The sequence below is a fragment of the Paroedura picta genome, chromosome 2, assembly GCF_049243985.1.
Source record: "Paroedura picta isolate Pp20150507F chromosome 2, Ppicta_v3.0, whole genome shotgun sequence".
NCBI classification, from domain to species: Eukaryota; Metazoa; Chordata; class Lepidosauria; order Squamata; family Gekkonidae; genus Paroedura; species Paroedura picta.
The window spans coordinates 165,198,614-165,219,710 of NC_135370.1; the positions used below are offsets into that span (position 1 = coordinate 165,198,614).

The 21,097-nt window shown below is 44.9% G+C and overlaps 1 protein-coding gene across 2 annotated transcripts in view; it reads right to left on the reverse strand.

The window, feature by feature from the left end:
• Nucleotides 1-21,097, reverse strand: part of CCDC85C (coiled-coil domain containing 85C) — a 199,354-nt gene that overhangs the window by 52,355 nt on the left and 125,902 nt on the right. For both annotated transcript variants that reach the window (XM_077323643.1, XM_077323644.1), the window contains exon 2: nt 7,157-7,233. In XM_077323643.1, the coding sequence (XP_077179758.1) occupies nt 7,157-7,233 (77 nt within the window). The remainder of the gene's footprint in view (nt 1-7,156; nt 7,234-21,097) is intronic.

The window sequence follows — 21,097 nt, forward strand, 5'->3', positions numbered from 1 at the left end:
ACCCAGACATCAATGATAATTTTTTATGTATTTTTATGTATTTTATTCTTTACATTTCTCTCCCGCCCTGCCTCCGCTTTTAACTATCTGAAGATTGTGCGAGTCCAGACTGAAAGAAACACAATGACAGACACTGTTTGGATGATGGGGGTGCAAATTAGAACTCATAACTGACAGCAGAGAGATAATGCTGGGGGGGGGGAGTTTGACGCATAGCGGGGGGTCATTAATGAGGGGCATTTTTTTTTTTGCTTGAAGATTTCCGTGGTAAAATGAACAGTTGTAAAAATATTTATCGCAGCAGCTCCGTGGGGTGTCGGCAGCAAATGCTATGTGGCAATGTGTGACACCGTGTGTGTTGTGTTCAGCAGATGTCAGGAAATGGAGCAATGTTATTAATATTCCAAAATGGCTTCTCTCTCTGCCATTCCAGAGAAAGGAGAAAGGAATGAAACTCTGTCTTCGAGGCAGGAGAGAGAAGGAAAACGTCGAGAATCATAGTTGGAAGGGGCCATTCAGGCCATCTAGTCCAATCCCCTGCTCAATTTGTTTATTTAGTTATTTGTCTACTAGCTTCAAAGCCCGTTCCTAAGAACGGGCCTTGAAAGGGTCCCCTCCCCTGGCCCCTGGCCAGGTAGCTTAAGGTGGCTTTGGGCCGCAGCTTGCAGCCAGATCAAGTGGGGTGGGTGGGGGCTGGGCAGCTCGTTAGCAGGGCCGGGACAGAGCTCCTTAGCAGGCAGTCAGCAAGCCGGGAGGCCCTCGTCAGCAGGCCCAACCTAGCAGTCCAAGGGGCCCTCGTTAGCAAGCCCTCCACCACGACTCTTTGCCTAGAGCCTCTGCCCTTACCTGCTGCTGGCTCCAGGCACTGAGGCATCTGAGAGCAAAGAGGCTAGAGTCCAGAGACGGAGGGCAGGAGCTGCAGGGGCACAGCCAATCAGGGCAAAGCTGGCTGCACCCTGATTGGCCCCATTCTAACTTGGACAGCCGGACACGTCCCACTCCCTAGGCTGTTTCAACAATGGATATTAGATTTGTTATCCACTTCACGGCTCCTGATTGGGCTCCTGATTGGGCCCTTTCTCCCCCCCCCCCTTAGGGCTTACTCTTTTATTTAGACTGCTCCACAGGAGCGGTTTAAAGATATTATATATTAATTTGTTCCATGTATCCCCCATGTTGTATGTAAACTGCCCTGAGCCATATGGAAGGGCGGTATAGAAATACAATACAATACAATACAATACAATACAATACAATACAATACAATACAATACAATACAATACAATACAATACAATACAATACAGGGGAAGCGGATTGATTCCAAACATATAATTCGAAGTATATAATGCATGTAGGATTGAGCAATTTGGATCAAAGCAGAATTTTGCATTTTCCTTACAATAAACACAGAGACCCCAATAGAACATAGCAGAGTTCTTCCAGCTGAAAGGCGACCGCATGTTCTTACCTTTATTGGATTCTGAGCAGAGACTGAATGTAGGAAACGTTTTTCATGCTATGAGTCACTCTGCTGCTCAAATTGGCCTTCCGATATCGTATGTTAAAATAATAACAATCTCCACCCCCACAATCGGGAGAAGACGTGGGGGAAATAAAGGCAGATTTGCAACTTTGTGTTACTTGTGGGAGATATATACAGTACTCCCCTAGGAAATAATTGCCACATTACACAGCCGATAAGTACAGATTGCAACAGGGTTCTGGGAGGAGGATGGGAGGGGGCCCTTTAATGTTTCTCACTTAATGAGAGCTCTGGGCTGAAGGCACAAGCATTTCAATGTAAACCACAAGCGGGGAACCAATACAATAATAGGAGAAATTATCCAGTTATTCCTGGAAGGGGGAAGATGGATCAAAAAGATAACACTCTCCCTAATCATGCTAAGTGTGACCTCAGGTAATATTTGTTTATTTGTTTGTGTTTGTATCTGTATCCTGCCACTCCCAAGCAAGCCTTTTGGTGGGTTACAACAGTTGGCCCACCATTAAAAGCCCCTAAAACAATATAAAATCCCTATATAAAACCTGCCCTTAGCACTCAGCCTTTCTGCCCTGTGCATAATCGTTCTCTGTTAAGAATATGCAACAAATATCTGTAATGTGCATGATTCAAAAGCATATAAAGAATGTCCAACAGAGGGCATTGGAAAAGATGTGTATTTATCATAATTAGAACTTCCTGGTATATTTCAAATACTCTTCTCCAGTGTCCTGATTGGCTCTTTAATGACTTCCTCCCTGCTTGCCTCCAGAACAGACTGAATACCGTTAGACAAGGCTATCTCCTCTCTTACTCACCAAGCTGTTTCTCTTCTAAATAAAACTCTTGTATTCTTTTACATCGCTTGCTGCCTCGCCCCTCTTTGCATATTTAAACTCTGACAACACGCTCAATCCACTATGCCAAAGGCGGAAGTCTCAGAAACCCGAACCTTCCAGTTCTAAACTTCAGCCCTAGCATTAATCCACCGATCTGCTAAAAAGCACCAAGAAGCCTCTTGCTAGGCAACTTGAAGCTTTTGTTAGAAATCGTATCCTGATCTCCGGGGCAAATATCCTCCCATTTTGCCATCTTGCTGCTCCGCGACTGAAATGAGTGCTCAGTTCGGAGCTGGGATGCTTTCTGGGTCAATGGTCTCCAATAAATTTAAAGCCACTCTCTGACCAGGAAAATTCTCTGGGCATGCTGGCTCTGAATAGAGCAGGGGTAGTCAAACTGCGGCCCTCCAGATGTCCATGGACTACAATTCCCAGAAGCCCCTGCCAGCAAATGCTGGCAGGGGCTTCTGGGAATTGTAGTTCATGGACATCTGGAGGGCCGCAGTTTGACTACCCCTGGAATAGAGGCTACAGGCCTGCTGATATTTTGACAGCTGATCCCAGGCAAGTGTGGGAGCAGAGCCAAGCTCTCGGCAGCTGAATGGGAAATGTGTACTTGCTTCAAAAGAAACAAACCGACAAAAAGGCGACCCCTCCCCTTAAAGCTCCCTTGCCGAATTTGGAAGCTTTAAATTTTCAGAGCAAATTACTGGACATTGTCTCTAGTATCTTTGCCACATAAAGGTTGTTACTATTGACTGCAAAATTGACCGATTACTTATTCACATGGCTATCTGGAGATACAGAAACTATGTGTAAAGTCAGCACATGAAAGCTGGCTGCATGAAGCCAATAACTTCATGCTTTTTAAAATAAGATTTTTTTTTTCTCCCCACGCATTCTCTCTTAAGGTCAGGAAAGCGCCCATACTTTTTTCTTTCTGCAGAAGGTGCAGAATTAAATTGCTTGGAAAGTCGTCCAGGGAATGCGGTTTTAGAGAGGACGTTTTGGAGAATGTTAATTCATAGGGCGGCCATAATTCGGAAGCACATTGACAGCGCTTAACACACACCTACACACAATATCGGAGAAACATTAAGCAGTTTTCATTGCCCTGTTCCTTCTATAGATCGCCATTTTATGGTGCACTGTTCTGCAGTTCTGAAATTAACTCTGTTGAGGTGTATTGTGTTCATTATACCGTCACGCTGCATGTATTATGCTGTTTTTTTCGTGCATGGTTCTCTCTGTTTTGCAGCCCAGTTTTATTCACCGTTGGCTGTATGACTTTTTAAAATAATGATCTATGTTGCCTTGTTTTTAATTTGCCTTGAGTCACAGTGAGAAAGGTGGGCTATAATTGAAGTAAACAAAGCAAAACAAATATGTGCATGGAAAGCCCATGGGTCAGCTAATCACCCTAATTGAGAAAAGGTTCTTAAGAACCCTTCTGATGGCTCATGTGCCACAATACAGACTGTAAGCACTGCTGAAGAGAGAAGAAGAGAAGAGCTGGGTTTTTGTACCCTGCTTTTCTCTACCTGAAGGAGTCTTAAAGCAGCTTACAAGTGCCTGTTCTTCTCTTCCCATAACAGACACCCTGGGAGACCGAGGGAGCCCTGAGAATTGTGAATGGCCTAATGTCACCCAGCTGGTTGCATATGGAGGAGTGGGGAATCAAACCTGGTTCTCCAGGCTAGAGGCCACCGCAATGAGAACTGTGCCTGGCCCAAGGTTACCCAACTGGCTTCAGCTCTGCTCATCCTACACATGTTACATCAATAGACCCAACGCATTTCGACTCTAGTGGCCTTATTCAGGGGTCACAATAATATTAGGTAAAGGTAAAGGTATCCCCTGTGCAAGCACCGAGTCATGTCTGACCCGTGGGGTGACGCCCTCTAGCGTTTTCTTGGCAGACTCAATATAGGGTGGTTTGCCAGTGCCTTCCCCACTCATTACCGTTTACCCCCCAGCAAGCTGGGTACTCATTTTACCGACCTCAGAAGGATGGAAGGCTGAGTCAACCTTGAGCCGGCTGCTGGGATCGAACTCCAAGCCTCATGGGCAAAGCTTTCAGACGGCTGCCTTACCACTCTGCGCCACAAGAGGCTCTACAATAATATTACACATACATAAAAACTAAGACCAGGCTAATAGTGTATGAGACCTTGATCTGAGACCCTGGAAAGCCACTGCAATTCAGAGTAGACTGGCGAGAGATTCTGGTTTGGGGAGGGGCATCATCTTCACATGGCCCTATGGTTGAGCAGGAAGTTGGGAATTTCCTGCATCCTGCGGGCATTTGGACCCTTCCAACTCTATGATTATATGGCCTGACCTTGAAAGAACAGTGGTCTGATGCAACATAAAGCAGCTTCAAGTGTCTTAGATTTCTCCCAAAACCATAACCCACCACATCAGCATGATCTCAGTTTCAGACTTCTAATTTTTATTAGTTTAGCCTGGAAACTGGGCTAAGAATTTGGAGGGAGGGAGAAGAACACAGCCACGGTTATTAGGCGCTCTGCTCTGATTAAGCCGTATTTGGAGTTTAATGTAATATATGGTTTGATTAACGGCAGCTAATTAGTCTCCACCTGAGTCCTGCCTGTTAAAACCCTCTTTGTGATGAGTTTTACTGTTGCTAGGACAGAACCCAGTAGAAAGGAGAACACCAAACTCTATTAGCTGGTCTGCTTTCAAATGCTGACAACTGTTCCCTGGAGCAGCTGGGATGCTAACAAGACCACCAGCTGAACTGGGGTTCGAGTCCCAGTGTGTGTTTTTTTTTTATCCTACTTGCATACTGACAGTCAATGATTTGTGGAAAGCTGCTAGCTTACTGGTAGTAAGTTGTGTTGACAAGGCCCTGGAGTGCTGAAATCTGACATCCTAAGTATCCGACAATGCCTGTGCATTAAAGAGATTAGCAAATCACTAGCGATTATGGAAGTCTACCTGGCGTCTTTCCAAGAGCTAAACATGGAAGCAAAATAGCGCTGCATCGACGGTAATTCGATCTTCTGGCTGAAAACCCTACTGCAAGCTTTGTTTTTTTTTAAATGTCCCCTGCTACAAAGAAGTCTGAAACACAGAGACCCTTTGCTGGTAAGTGCCTCTCCCAGGAAACAAATTTCCTTTTGTGTCTCCATCTCCCTCTCCATCTCCCACCCCTCCCAATTAAGTTAGCGTAAGACTTTTAATTACACCTCATCATTCCACACTCTCTGTAGTCTTTCAACACAAGAGAAGTCAGAAGGCCAGTCTCATGCAAGCAGAAGAATAGATTCCAGATCCTCCTTTCAACCTGCCGTTCATGTTATTAGACAGGCCGCTGATGTAGGCTTGTTGGCTTTTCGCTTTAGAGTTGGATTATTCCCCCCACCATTTTTTAAAAATGACATTAAAATTCAAAGCCTTTTCCTTTGGAGAATGAACAAAGGTATATTGCCATACACTGAAGCTCAAATGACCAAATATGAGCCCATTTAGACCAATCGTTTGTTGGTTTCGTTTCCTTGCTTAAATACAGGTAGCTTCAGAGTTGAAAACTGCACAGAATCCAAACTTGGGTTGATGCTGCAAGGGAACTCTTCCCCATGTGGGTGGTGGGTTGCCTCTGCTGTTTTATGGAGCATTCACACAATGTCCTGCACAATCTAGCATAGTTCTGCAGGGCCAGTAAGACGGAGCACTTCCACCGGGGCTTTGGTTGAGGCCAGTGAAACATCAACATCTACTAGCCCCCGCTATCAAAGATGCCCCCTGACTAGTCTCGGGTGATCTGATGTTGATTCAGTACTGGTTCTGCTGACATCTGATCTGATTTGCTTATATGCCAACTAGCTTTAGATTTTAGATTTTACATGCTGACTGATTGTTAGGCTGACTGGCTTTAATATTTCATTTTAAGTTTTGTTTTAACTGCAATGGCCTGTATTGTTATATGTCCTAGATCAGTGGTCCCCAACCCGGGACCGGTCCGTGGATCATCCAGTACCGGGCCACGGCTCCTCTTTGTCCTCCTCCTTGGCTGCTGCCTCGGGGGCTGCCCTGCCACTCTGCCACCAGCTCATCTTTGATGCTCTCCAGCGGCCACCATGGCTGGGGCTCCCCCTTGGTGTGGCACTGCACAGCTGCTGCTGGCAGCGCCCCCAGTGGGCGGCGGGAAGTCAGGGGCACCGGTGGGAAAGCAAGCGGAGCAGGGGCTCAGGCAGTAGCGGCATCCCTCGGCAAAAGACTACCCCCCCCGGGCCTCAGTAAAATCCTCAAGCGCTGACCAGTCCCCGGTGATAAAAAGATTAGGGACCACTGTCCTAGATGATGAAAACCGCCCTTAGCTGGCCCTGCTGAGCGGGCGGTAAATTAAATAAGAATAGATATATAATAACCTGAACTCAACTTAAGGCTTCCCGAGTCAGATTGAAGGAGAGCATAGGTATGCTTGCTACTCCTACATACCTGAGGAGGTAAGAAGAGACACTGAAATTCTCATCAGAGGCGATAAGGATAAAAGCTTTGCTGAGAAAAAGACGACTTCCTTCCGAACGAGGGTGGTGTGCTTTGGCCACCGAAGCACCCAACCCCATTCCAAACTCCTTGACTTGAGTGAATATAGGAGGGTAAAACTGCATTGGAGCAGGGCACAATACCATAGAGTCCCACCACCAAAGCAGGCATTCTCTCCAGGGGAACCGATCTCTGTGGCCTGGAGATTAGTTACAATTCTAGGAGGTCTCCAGGTCCCCTCTGGAGGTTGGCAACCTTAATTGGCAGAATTTCCAGCCGTGACAGGCAGCAAAGCCACTTACCTGAGAAAGAAGTTTATTATCGTCCTCCAGGAGTTTGACTTTCGTTTCCAGCTGTCTGATGTAGTTGGAAGATGAATCTTAAAGGAGAAAAAAAAAAAAAAGATACAGAGAGATTAACCTTCCCGAGAGACAGCGCTTTGGAGATGAGCAAAGATAGCTTCACAACTGCACCAGTGTTCCCTCTCAGTGGAAGGGAAAGGTCAAGAGAGGAGTTCAAGAACAAGCCCTGCGGCAGCTAAGGAGGCATCTCACAGCTTGAATCCATTAAAACAACAAAGGCCCTCAAAAGAGAACATCCAGAACCTCAAGAAAGTGTGTCACACCCCTTAAGGGTTCCTTCTCCAGTGATCTTGGCCTTTCAAGGCACTGGGCTGAAATAATGAGGTCCAGCCTCAATTGAAAACAGCAGCTGAGGAGCCATTTTAGCATTCCACAAGAAGAGCAAGAGGGGGACATGGGAAGGCTTTGTGCAGCTGTTTCCTTCAAGAGAGGTGAGTGAGGTGAGGGATGACTGCAGGACAAAAGCACCTGGTTGTTTTTCTTTTGGAAGGGAGTGGGGTCTGAATTTCACCCAAAGACTATGAATGAGCCAAGATCGTTACAGTAATCAGCAGTATTTATATAATACATTAGAGTGGGGCTCCTTGGATGTTGTGTCACCTGCAGGCGCTTCCCAGGTGGCTACCCTGTGTTTCAAGGCAGAACCAGCTGTCTTTGTACAAATAAAGAGCTTCTTCATTTAGATCTATAATTTTGTAAACAGAACCCACAGATCAACTGTGAGGAAGAGCTTCAGAGCAGAATAGCTGTTCTTCCTCATGGTCTTGTCTTCATTTGTGCGTTTCTCCTCCCTTTCCCCATTGGTACTCCTATGAGTGTATTCCCCCTTGGGTTTCTGTGTATGTTTGTTTATATTCTCCCAGCCCCATTCCTCTAGTGTGAGAATTTATGTTTGGCTCCGCCTCCTATGGCAGCCATTTTGTACTAGTGCCAGTTACCCAGACTCAAAATTCCACATATTGTCCCAGTTTTTACCCAGATGTGACGCCAATGAATTGAATCACGTCCACTCCTTGTCCTGCCCCATAAAGCCCCCAGTGACAGAAGGCAACAGTCTTGCACCCCTAGTTGATAACCCTCAAAACTGTAAAATATTAATTTAAAAATGTAAACTGTAGTCTTGTCGTGACTTGAAGAATAATAGGTTTTTATTCTAGCTTGTTATGTATTAAACTCCACTTCATCAGATTAACATAATGGGTCCTCATTAGGCAGATTTTAGGCAGACAGAAACAGCAGGGTCAAAGATCCTGGCTCCTAGAACATGGAGCTGTTCTAGACATGAGTCCCTTTCCTAGTTCCCTTTTTGACAGATTTAGCCACACTGCACTTTTCCAACATACCAGTCCCACTTCTGCCACCACGTTTCTTACACAGTCCCAAGCCATACTATGCATCCAATTTTGTAAAATCACTTGCTGCTGAATTTGGATTCCATTGTAAGTTAGTATATCTGAGATATGGTTCCCAACACTGTCCTGGAAAATGCTGAGAGATCCAGGGAGTGGTGCCTGGGGAGGGGTGGAGTCTGGAAAGGATGTGACACCAATACCAGGTGATGTTCTCGGTTGCCGCACCTAATCTATATGGTGTTGATCACAAAATACAGGGGAAATTCCTAGAGTGCTCCTATGTGGAGGCCATTTTTTCTTTGTATTTGTAATGCCTTGTGGGTGGGAAACAGAGGCTGGGGGCTGGCAATTCTTTGTCCCAGCATGAAAATGGGAAGCCTAGAAGGACAGGATATTTCTCAGATTTGGTGTTCAGTCTAGGAATACTCATCCATACAGAAAACTCACTGGGATGAACATATTGTTAGACTGTTTTAATTTTGGATGGGGATGTTTAATTGCTGATATACTTGGATTGTCGTTTTACTGTTTTTATTATGAGCCCCCTAGAGTCAGCAGTTGCCAAAAGAGGTGGGGTATAAATTTATAAATCAATCAATCTTCAGACGATGTGTGCATGAATGTGTGAACCAGCCTTTGTATCATTCCAGTCACAATATCACATGAATTGTTATTCTCCATATATGGCTAGTGAGATATTATCTTCGCACTGGAATCCAGGTGCAACCTTTACCTCAATGGTTCTCAACCTTCCTAAGAGCCAGTTTGGTGTAGTGGTTAGGAGTGCGGACTTCTAATCTGCAAGCCAGGTTCGATTCTGCACTCCCCCACATGCAGCCAGCTGGGTGACCTTGGGCTCGCCACGGCACTGATAAAACTGTTCTGACCGAGCAGTGATATCAGGGCTCTCTCAGCCTCACCCACCCCACAGGGTGTGGGGAGAGGAATGGGAAGGCGACTGTAAGCCGCTTTGAGCCTCCTTCGGGTAGGGAAAAGCAGCATATAAGAACCAACTCAGCTGGACTTTTTCTGGGTCGAGGCTGTCTCGGGGAGGGAAGCAGGGCAAGTATGGATGTCGATAAAGGTAGGTTTGTCAGCGGCATATAAGAAACAATTCTTCTTCTTCTTCTTCTTCTTCTTCTTCTTCTTCTTCTTCTTCTTCTTCTTCTTCTTCTTCTTCTTCTTCTTCTTCTTCTTCTTCTTCTTCTTCTTCTTCTTCTTCTTATGTCGTGACCCTTTAATACAGTTCCTCATGTTGTGGTGACCCCCAACCATACAATTAGGCAAGTGTTCTTTCACAGAAATTAAACCCAAACTGACCAATGGCTTGAAAATCCATTGTTCATGATAAATTGTTTTCTTTCTGGGCTTTCTCAATTCAGTCCTGCTTCTTGTCCCACCATGCCCATCTTGCTCTTTTCCACTGCTCCAGAAAGACGAACGCTCTATTTCGATCTAACCCACAAGGCTGTTGTGTGGATGGCGCCTCCCTGACCAAGCTACTTGCCCTGCTGCAACCCCCGTGAAAGGGTCATTCGACCCCTTAAGGGGTCCCGAACTCCAGGCTGAGAACACTGCTCTAGAGTCCCTGCCATGCAGGTATTGGGGGGGGGGAGGGATTGGACATTATTCTGCAATAGCAGCATGTAAAACAATTCAGAATATAATTTGAGAGTCTCCTTGTGTCATTGAGCAGTTTTGCCACCCGGCTGGCACGTTGCGACTAATCTCTTAAAGCACTTTGACTACTGATGGGAAAAATTGGAAAATACTTGGGAACTGTGGCATTGTATATAGCCTGGCAGGCAGCACACAGAGAAAAACATAACAGCGGCTCTAAGACGAGTGATTTTATGGAAGTACATATAATACAAATATCTCCCCATGACAAATGAACATTTCCTTTTGAAAAAGAGCTTTGCATGAGATGAATAAAACTCCATCTCCTCCTTATGGATGGGGGAAGGGGGGGGGGGGAGAGAAGAAACAGTAGCCTGAATTCTGAAAAACATCTGAAAAACAATCTGTATCACAGCAGGTCAGGCTTGCTCAGCTAGTAACCCAACACAATAAAGACAGTTTATCAGCTAATTCGCCTGGACTGTCAAGGGCTTGCAAATGCCCTGTTTTGTTTTGTTGCTCGAGACAGGCAGCAAAACTAGATTTATTGAGCCCCTGGTAAGCCAACTTGTCTACCTGATGGGCTGGCTGAATTTATCTTGGCAGCCTGCAGCACGGAGGTCTGAGGTACGGGAGTTCCAAAATTTGGTGCATAAATACATAAGCCACTGAATAAATAATGCCACATACATTTCTTATGATTGTGTGTATTATTATGTCAATTAGTAAAAGAAAGCTGACAGGAAGAGGAAAGTTAACTCTAAAGTTTTCCTTTCTGCAGAAACCAGCTGTTTGAAGCCTGTGGTCTGCAGCAATGGTGGGAAACAAGTCTCAGGTGTTCGTTCTATGCAGGACTGCCAACCCCCAGTTGAGGTGAGGGGATTCCTTCCCTGAGGCCCCGCTGCCTGACGCCACTTGGAGTAAAACTCACTGGAGTAGCGCGCCTAATGATGTCACTTCCAGGAACAATCCAAAAGTCATGGTAGTAGCTCTAGGAATTGCCAGAAACTCTATGGTAAAACCATCCTGTGATTCCCAGAACAATCTACTGTCACTTCCTGGATGTGCCATCATCAGACTTGCAATAACACCCTCCCCCATCTTCCCGCAATTTAGTTCTATGGAAACTTGAAACCATGTGTTTCCTGCCCAAAGCTTTTATTTTTATTTTAATTGCTGTCCCAATTGTTATTTACAGACATATGGATCTCCAGAGTTGTTCCCAGAAGTTACATCATCATGTCACTGTCAGCTGGATTCTTGTGTCATTGGTCTGCTTGCCTGTTCTCAGTGGGACCAAATGACAGGACCTGGTTCTGATGGTTGGTGCTTAATTCCCTCATGTTGGTTCATTCCTGCATTGGTACAAGCTGGCTCCCTTATCCTGTTGGCATGCATGAAACTTCTCTTAGGGTTTCTGCTGCTCTCTCATCTAACCAACTGTCTACCAACCTTGCCCAAACAGCATGCATGTTTCCCCTGCAACACGGCATTCAACACTTTGCAAGTGAAGAGCATCTTTAAAACAATCCCCACCCCATATCCAGCACCAAAGTTGCTGTTCACCCCTGACTGTAGGGTACTATGCACATTCAACCTGCAGTAACCTCCCCTCCACTGATTCAAAAACTATGAGGGTTCTGACAAGATATACTAAGGCCAGTCGTCCTACCGACATGCTGTCAAGAAAATGTCCTTCAGAAGCTACAAGGGACAAAATAGCATGCTGTGCAATTCATGGAGTCTTAGACTCTGCGTTCATGCACATGCATATAAATGCATCTTGAACTAAGATACATCCAGTCGCTCATCAGGAGATTTACTGTCAGAAACATACAATTCTAGCAAGGGACAGCTAACAACATTCTAATAAGGCTTCAAAAGCAAAAGTGGAGGCAAATCAGGGGAAGATGGAAAACAGACTATAGGGTAAAACAGTTGGACAATATGTCCCTGACAAGGATTTATAAGAAGAGCCCCTCTGGATCAGAGCTATGCATCCATTCATGCACAATGGCCAGCCAGTTGTTCTTGGAGAACCAACAACAGGGCACGGAGCCCAAGACCTTCCCCTGATGTTGCCTCCTGCCACTAATATTCAGAGGTCCACTACCTCTGGATGCAGAGGTTCCCTATGGTTACCATGGCTAGTAGCCACTGATAGCCCTGTCGAAGAAGAAGAAGAAGAAGAAGAAGAAGAAGAAGAAGAAGAAGAAGAAGAAGAAGAAGAAGAAGAAGAAGAAGAAGAAGAAGAAGAAGAAGAAGAAGAAGAAGAAGAAGTTGTGCTGGTTTTTATATGCCGCTTTTCTCTACTAGGAATCTCAAAGCTTCTTACAATTGCCTTCCCTTTCCTCTCTCCACAACAGACACCCTGTGAGGTAGGTGAGGCTGGGAGTACTCTGATACTTGTTATATAAACAACAATGAATTCTGCAAGCCACCTCTGGCAAGCCACAAGGCATGAGCAACTGTACTGCTTTGATTGACTAGATCAACCTTTCTCAACTTTTTTATCCTTGAGAAACCCCTGGAACATCGAGAAACTTCAGAAGTGGCGTGATCTAGCAGAATCTGGTTGGGAAGCAGAGCTGTGCATGCACCCACCTGGGCCCCTCCTCTTCCCACCACCTCTAGACCCATCATTGTCCATTTGGGGAACATGGATTGACATGACCATATGGTCATATCACCTGATAATTTTTTAACAAATTGAAAGAATATGTTAAAAATTAACTATCCATTTGGGAAACCCTTCTAGGGCCATCAAGAAATCCCTTCTAGGGCCATCAAAAAATTCATGAAACCCTGGTTGAGAAAGGCTGGGCTAGACCATTTCTGTCACACTGATGTGGCACCAGCAATCACTCTTCCAATCTGCAAAATATCTTCTGCATCCAATTCTAATCATTATTTGCTTTGGCACTACAAATGAAGAGATTGGCCCACCGATTGCTTACAAGGAAGGGATAAGAGGTACATGCCAGACAATGGATCTAGAGTTAGGGCAGAGAGGCCCTAGGACAAGAAGGATGAAGCTGAGTTCTACATTCCTTTCAATACATGTACATTTATTCTAATTATCATCAGGTTATTTAGCTGAAAGTACATCAGCACAGAGTTTCATAGGGGAGCAAAGAGAGCTGTGATATATTAAAATAAAGTAGCTTATTGTGCTAATGCAGAAGATTATAATTTCTCTTATCCCGAACTCTAGGCTATCCAGATCTCTTTTATGTAGCTTCAGGCATGAAGTCCCAAATCAGTGTAATCCGATTTTAACAGGACTTTAGATATGTTCAGCATATTTGAAACCACGCAGACTAATCAACACTATAGCTTATATGGTTTTGAAAAGATACGCAGAGTTGATTTAAGGACCAAACCAGCAAAAGCCAACCAACTAGGGAAGTAGCCCTCCCCACAAGCATACACACTTAGGTCACAAGCTACTAAACCAGCATGGTATAGTGGTTAAGAGTGGTGGCTTCTAATCTGGTGAGCCGGGTTTGATTCCTCGCTCCTCCCCATGCAGCCCATTGGGTGACCTTGAGCCTGTCACAGTTTCTTTCAGAGCTGTCTGTTGTGGGAAGGATGTCTGTTGTGGGAAGAGGTAGGGAAGGCGATTGTCAGCCGCTTTGGGACTCCTCTAGGTAGTGAAAAGCGGGGCATATAAACCAACTCTTCTTCTCTAATAAATGTGAGCAGGCAAGCTGTTGTGCAAGCTGTTCATGGTTCCTCAGTTCAGAAGCCATGGGCACCTAGTACTTCTCCTGGTGTCTGCTGAGCTTTCCCAAAAATGGGTGGGGCTGGAGTTGCCAAATTCCAAGTGCGGTCTGGAGTCCTCACAAAATTAGAAGAAAAGCTATTTTGGGGGACCCCACTTTTTACTACCCCAAAGAGTCTCAAAAGTGGCTTACAATCATCTTCTCTTCCTCTCCCCACAACAGGCACTCTGTGAGGTGAGTGGGACTGAGAGAGCTCTGAGAGGATTGTGACTGGCCAAGATCATCCAGCGGGCTGCATGTGGGAAAGGAGTGGGGATTCAAACCCAGGTCTCCAGATTGAAGGCCTCTGCTCTATAACCATGATACCAAGCTGGCTCCCAATTACAACTCATCTCCAGATCAAAGGACCTCTGGAGGAAATGGGTAAACTCAATGGGACTCGCTCCCTGCCCCAGGCCTTCAGCTAACTGCCAATCTAGAGTTGGCAAATCCAAGGTAGGTCCAATCCAAGGCAAGGGTTGTTACTGGCAACCATCATTCAAATGAAAGGGTTTTCTAGGACTGTAGTAGGACCTGCATTCACTGAAGGATCTGGAGGACTTCTTCTTTGCTAGAATGTGGCCTATTTCCTTTTTTAGGTACAACCACATATTAACTGGAGCTTCTCAAGCAAAGAAGAAAGGGAGCATCATTCTAGTCTGAGAGCCCAGGAAGCTGTGATCTACCATGAGGGGAGATTAGTGTTCAGCCCACCCACTCTTTTCCAGGCTTCCTATTTTCCTGATGGTTGGACCCAGCTTCCACCCAAATACTAACCTTGACAGGCCAATGACCTGAATAAGGCAGCTACATATGTTCAGTGTGTTTGCAATGCAAACCAAGTCAGCTCCGCCTCCTGCAGCGGCCATTTGGAGTTGGGTTCTGCCACCTGTGGTGGCCATTTTGACCACTCCCCCTCAAAATCCCAAACGTGCCTTCAGTTGAAGCCCCCATAGTACATAGTTTTGGCTGGTTAGTACTACAGTTTGGTGTAGTGGTTAGAGAGCCAGTTTGGTGTAGTGGTTAGGAATGCAGACTTCTAATCTGGCATGCCGGGTTCGATTCCGCACTCCCCCACATGCAGCCAGCTGGGTGACCTTGGGCTAGCCATGGCTGTTCTGACCAAGCAGTGATATCAGGGCTCTCTCAGCCTCACCCACCTCGCAGGGTGTCTGTTGTGGTGAGAGGAAAGGGAAGGTGAATGTAAGCTGCCTTGAGATTCCTTCGGGTATAAGAACCAACTCTTCTTCTTCTACAGCCTGGCATGCAAAGCTCGCTTAAAAGGCCATCAATTTCTCAGATTTCAGCCAACTATGTTTGCGCAGTGCAATCCTAAGAAAAGTGAAAAGAAGACCACTGAAGTCAACTGAAGTCCACAAAAGTGGAACTCTGCAGAGGATTCTACCAGTCCCCCGTTGTTCTGCCTTTTACACAATGCATCTGTGCACAAAAAGAAAGCAGTTTCCCCCACCCAGTTCACCCAGATAAGCTGAGTGATTACTAAAAATATTATTTCCAGCAGTATTTTCAGATATATCCAAACCTTCCTGCTTCCTAGTAAACTGAATCGTTGCTCGATAGCTCCAGTAGCCCCAGTAATGAAAAGTATCAAAGCCGTGTTCTATCAAATGATCACCGTGAGACCTTAATCCCCATTAAAAGGATATAACCATTCGGGTCTTTGCATTCTGGCTTCGGTATGGCGACTCTAAGTAATTGTCATAAAATTCAATTAAATGTGGGGGCGGAGAGGCACAGGAGGGCCACAATGGACTCTGTTGCAATCAGCTCTCAATATTCGGCTGGGGGAGGGGCAAGACCTGCTGCCCTTTCCATTGTTCTCTTCAAGATTAACACCTGATACCCTGTGAATGGTGCAAGCGTGCTCTGAACGGCTGACGCGTTCTCTATTTTAAAACCCAAGAGGTGCAATCTGTATAAAATTATGCATTAAAGTTTGCAATAAGGAAATTGCATTTCTGCTACCAGCATTCTGCTGGTTGGGAACATATCCCTGCTTCAAAAGTGTGTCACATCCATCGAAGCATGACCGGTATTAAATCAACATTTTTTTTTTTTACTATCTCAGCAGGAGCCCTATTCTCTTCACCTCCTTCATCTCACTCCTCATTTCCACTGCCTATAAAAGGTGAGGAAGGTAGCACAGTATAGCCTAGGGCAGCTGTTCTCAACAGGGGTCAAGTGCCCCCCCTTGGGGGGCCTGACACACTTGCAGGGGGCCACAGACTGAAACATGTGAGAAGGGGAGCTCAAGGGATTTTTGGGGGGCTCTGACAACTGAACTAATGAAATACCCTTTTTATCACATAAGATGTCATTCACTGCTATAAATCAAGGTACATGGAGTATAGTTATTTCACGCTTAGCTTAGACCCTTTTTAGACTAGCTCTAGCAAGCGGCCACCTACTGCAGGGGCTCTGGAACCTGAGGAGAGCTCCTAAAAGAGCTGTGGCCAAAGAAAGGTTGTGAATGGCTGGCTTAGGGTTGCCAGGTCCATTGGTCTGGGTGGGATCCCCCATTTTCCAGATGCACCTTACTCACCAACTCCTCCCAAACTTAACCCAACTCAGAAGAACCTCAACTCGCCAGACCCTGCCTATCTCAGCCTCCACCCCCAAAATCTCCAGATATTTACCAATCTAGAATTGGTAGCCTTAACCATATGGTTTCTGGAGATTTCTAGAGAGAACTGATGTAACTTCTGGGTTCCCCTGGAAGTGATTCCTGTTGTTGGCCCAGTGGCCACTGCTTTGAGCGGTGGTGGGAAATGGGAACCAGGAGTGGAGGCGGAGGATCTGCTATTCCCCATCAGGATCCTAGCAAACGGTGATCTTGGTGGGGCCGGGAATTCCAGCTTTACATTAATTACTGAGCCCCAGACACAAATAGGAATTCCCTGAGCAGACCTGGATGGGAGGAGCCAACTGCCTGAAGGAGCACATTCACAGACCTTGTCAAAACCTCCAGAGCATCCCGCTCCCTTGGTCATGAGACAATAACCCAAGTTTGCAGGACAATAACCTAAGTTCTCAGAGTTTCCTTCAGCTTTTGACCATATTTCAATCACAGGTCCATAGAATAGAATCAACAAAGAATCAGTCTTTGTCAAACATGGTTTAATCTACCCAATCTGCTACTCAAGTAATTCACTCATCGTAGCTATCTTGTCCTGACCTCCAAACATTTGGCATGACCCTATTTGGACTTCCATTCCCCGTGGGTACAAATCATCCTGCCTCATGTGGGTACCTTTAGAAGAATTCAAACACACCCCACACTCTTGATCCAATGCCACCAAATTTTGCAAACCCATTGGTGGCTAGTGTTCCAGCAGCTGTACCGAATGAGCTCATCCAAACAAACCTAAGGGGCTGAAACTAATACAAACTGTTGTATTTCCAACAAATTGCACCATAGGTCTGTTTTGCTGCTATTAAACAAGCTTTCAGGACTTTCTGATAGAATATTATTATTTATTACATTTCTATATCGCCCTCCTGAGAACGGCTTAAGGCGGTGAACATCATAATCAGTACAAAATACAGTCAGTTCTAAAAATTATTCTCATTAAAAATGTAAACTTCACTAAAGCCCATTATTATAAACATTTGAAACCATAATTAGCAGCTGTCCAGTCATTAATTCCAGCTCCCCCAGATGTTCTTGGAAAACTCTTTGATAGATGAAAACTCTTCAATTCTGAGATATGTTGCAAAGTTTTGTGCCTCAGTATATAAAGCTCATAACAGTCTAAATATCACATTACAAGGATATTTTAAACTTCTGACTTTAGTTCTGTTTCTACATATCATAATTTTGATTCTGATAATATTTTATCCATAAATATTGATGTTCTACTTCTGTACGCTGACCTTATTAAAATATTTTATCTTTGGTCTGTGACCTTGAATAAATTTGAATTTGAAATCGCTGTATTGCTCCTTTGCTCTTATACACTGTACTTTCTATCTAGCTCCATAACCTGAACAAGGCAATAAAATTTACCTATTAAGTATCTGTCTCTTTTCTAGTTCTTTCCTTTAGAACAAGATGACTTCAGTCTGCGACGTGTGTCTATAACAGATAGGATGCCCCCTAATTATTACCCCTCCTACAAAATGTAGATGATGTTCTACCTGTGGGCCTGACACAAGGACTGCCTTTGGTAACAGTTCCTCCATTTCCCCCTCACAATAACCACCTCTATGAGACAGGTTAAGCTGAGAGTATAACAGGTCTGAGGACACCCAGTAAGAATCCATAGCAGAGTGGATATTTGAACCCGATTCTCCCTAATTCAAGACTGATGTTCTACCAAGTATAGTACATTGGCTTTCTATGGGGTTCACCTCAGATCTCTGCCACCTCATTCAGAATCATAGAATCATTGAGTTGGAAGGGACCACCTGGATCTTCTAGTCGAACTCCCTGCACTATGTAGGTCACTCACAACCCTATTGCTCATCCACTGTAACCTGCCACCCCCTTGAACCTTTGCAGAATTCACCTGCATGTATTTATTTGTTTGTTTGTTTATTTGTTTTTAGATTTATACCCCGCCTCTCTCTCGAAAATTGCCTCGAGTCGGCTTATAAAATAAAACCATAAAACAGCATAACCCCTAAAATCCCATCAAAAATAATACATTCATCATAAAATCAGGACTCATAAAGATGGTGGTGCAAAACAGTTTCTCCCAATCTAACTTAGCTGGTCCCAACTGAGGACCAAGTCAAAATCTTAACAGAATGGTTACTGGTCCTGATCTTACACATTCAATATGAGATACACAGAAAAGGGTGGGACCGCCAGATGATAACTCCGGTCAATCCTCGCCCCAGCATCAGCCAAATGCCTGGTGGAAGAGCTCTATCTTGCAGGCCCTGCAGAACCTAGATAGCTCCATCAGGGCTCTTAGCTCTTCTGGGAGCTCATTCCACCAGGCTGGGGCCAGAGCCGAAAAGGCCCTGTCCGTGGTTCAGGCCAGGTGGATATCCCGGGGTATGAACCAGGCCACAAATTATCAGAGGCTCAGCTAATCAGCTACATGGAATCAGTTGATAGGTCTTATGACTGGACAAGCAGGGCTCATATTGCGACAAACCTATCAAAACAATCAATGTTTAGTGTCTCCCTGATCTCTCGAGTCCTAAGGAAAGCTATTGCTGCTTCAGCTCTGCAATGGTTTATTGCAGTGGTCCCCAACCTTTTTACCAGCAGGGACCGGTCAACATTTGACAATTTAACTGAGGCCTGGGGGAGGGGTAGTCTTTTGCCAAGGGACGTTGCTGCTGCCTGAGCCCCTGCTCCACTTGCTTTCCCACCGGAGCCCCTGACTTCTCACCGCCCGCTGGGGGGCACTGCCAGCAGCAGCTGCGCAGTGCCACGCCAAGGGGGAGCCCCAGCATGGCAGCCGCTGGAGAGGACCAAAGGTGAGCCAGTGGCAAAGTGGCAGGGCAGCCCCAAGGCAGCAGCCAGGGAGGAGGACAAGGAGGAGCCGCGGCCTGGTACCGTCTGATCCATGGACTGGTCCCGGTCCCCGGACCGTGGGTTGGGGACCACTGGTTTATTGGATTCAGGTCTGGCCTAGGTACCAGCTCTGAATTAGGAGGCTCAATTTATGAAGCCATGTGGAGTCCTAAACTCGCTAGAAGTGATACTTACATGCTGAAAAGCATAAAAAGTAAAACTGAACAGCCACTTCAATTCTCAACAGATGGGCTGTAAAATTTGGATTCTTTCTTTCTTGGCCTATCCCATTAAAAAAAAACTAATTGGATAAGTTTGTATCTCTTGTGCTTGTGGGACTGGAATTAAACTCATTAAAGGAGCTGCATTATTACCCTCATAAATATGTGAAGATCTCTCAACGAAAATTATTCCATCTGGTACGACGGGCAATTCAAACTCTTTTTCACCAAGCTGAAAAACCCATTTGTAACTATTATTACAGGTAAACCAAGGAGGCATAAATGGCACTCAATCTGTTTGAGTGCCACAAACGTGGCAACGGAGAAAGATATGTTTAACTTTTCAGGTAATATGGATCTGTTTCTTAAAACTGTCAATAACAAATGAAATCCTCATTTCTTCTCATCTAAAATTTGGGGTGGGGGGAATGTCAAAGGTAGGAGGGGACTGTACATAATCCTTAAGAGAATGGGATCCCTTCCTAAAAATCAAATCAAATAAATAAACAATTAAATAATTCCCCAGTGGAGCCTTCAGCTTCAGTGGAGCCTTCAAAAACTCAACAACTGAACTCGATGTAGTTTTGAGATTTCCCTTTGGGAAATTTGACATGCTATGATATGACTGCAAATAAGCTGAGCTATAAACTGTGGCTCGCAGATAGCTCTGCGTTTCCTTGCTTCCTGCTTCTGCCCAGATTTTTACTCCAGCGGTAACTTGAAATCCCAATCCACACTAACTTCATAAAAAATAATTACAGGAAACACATTCAAGAGCACTGCCGCTTCATCAAATGAATCGATGAATTTCACCAACCTCCATAATTTACATTTTTTACCACCGAGGAGGAGACCGAAGAAGGAGGTAATGAATCTAGGCACATAAAAAGGAGAAGAGATGATGTTTATTTGCTATTTATTTAAACTTGGGTAATGAACTATCCTGTACCCAACCGCAGGATGCATTGTAATATTATGTATGATAAACAGTAACTTGGAAAACATTTATGGGACCCTGAGAACACACCTCAACTCCTAGAAATGTATTTACTGTATTGATTATAGTCTGCCTTTCTCAATGAGACTCACAGCTGTGTAAACCACAAACAGTTCATACTGAGAGACATCTAATAAATACAGTGTAGACTAATACAATCAATATGAGGCGATATGTATAATGAGCATTGTACCAGGACTAGGTTTACTGAAATCTGAATGATCATAGCACACCATGCATGCTCTGCATGTATATATCTATGTCTCCATGCCCCCAGGAAATATGGTGAGAAGCGTTCCTGACATGTTAAAATCAGATACAATCAAGTTTCCATTTGGCAGTCTGCATAAGTTACCCCAACAAGACAAACAACAGCTCCCTGGGGCGCTTTCAGGTCAGTAAAACAGTATGTGGGAGAAGGCATTAACATCCTGTC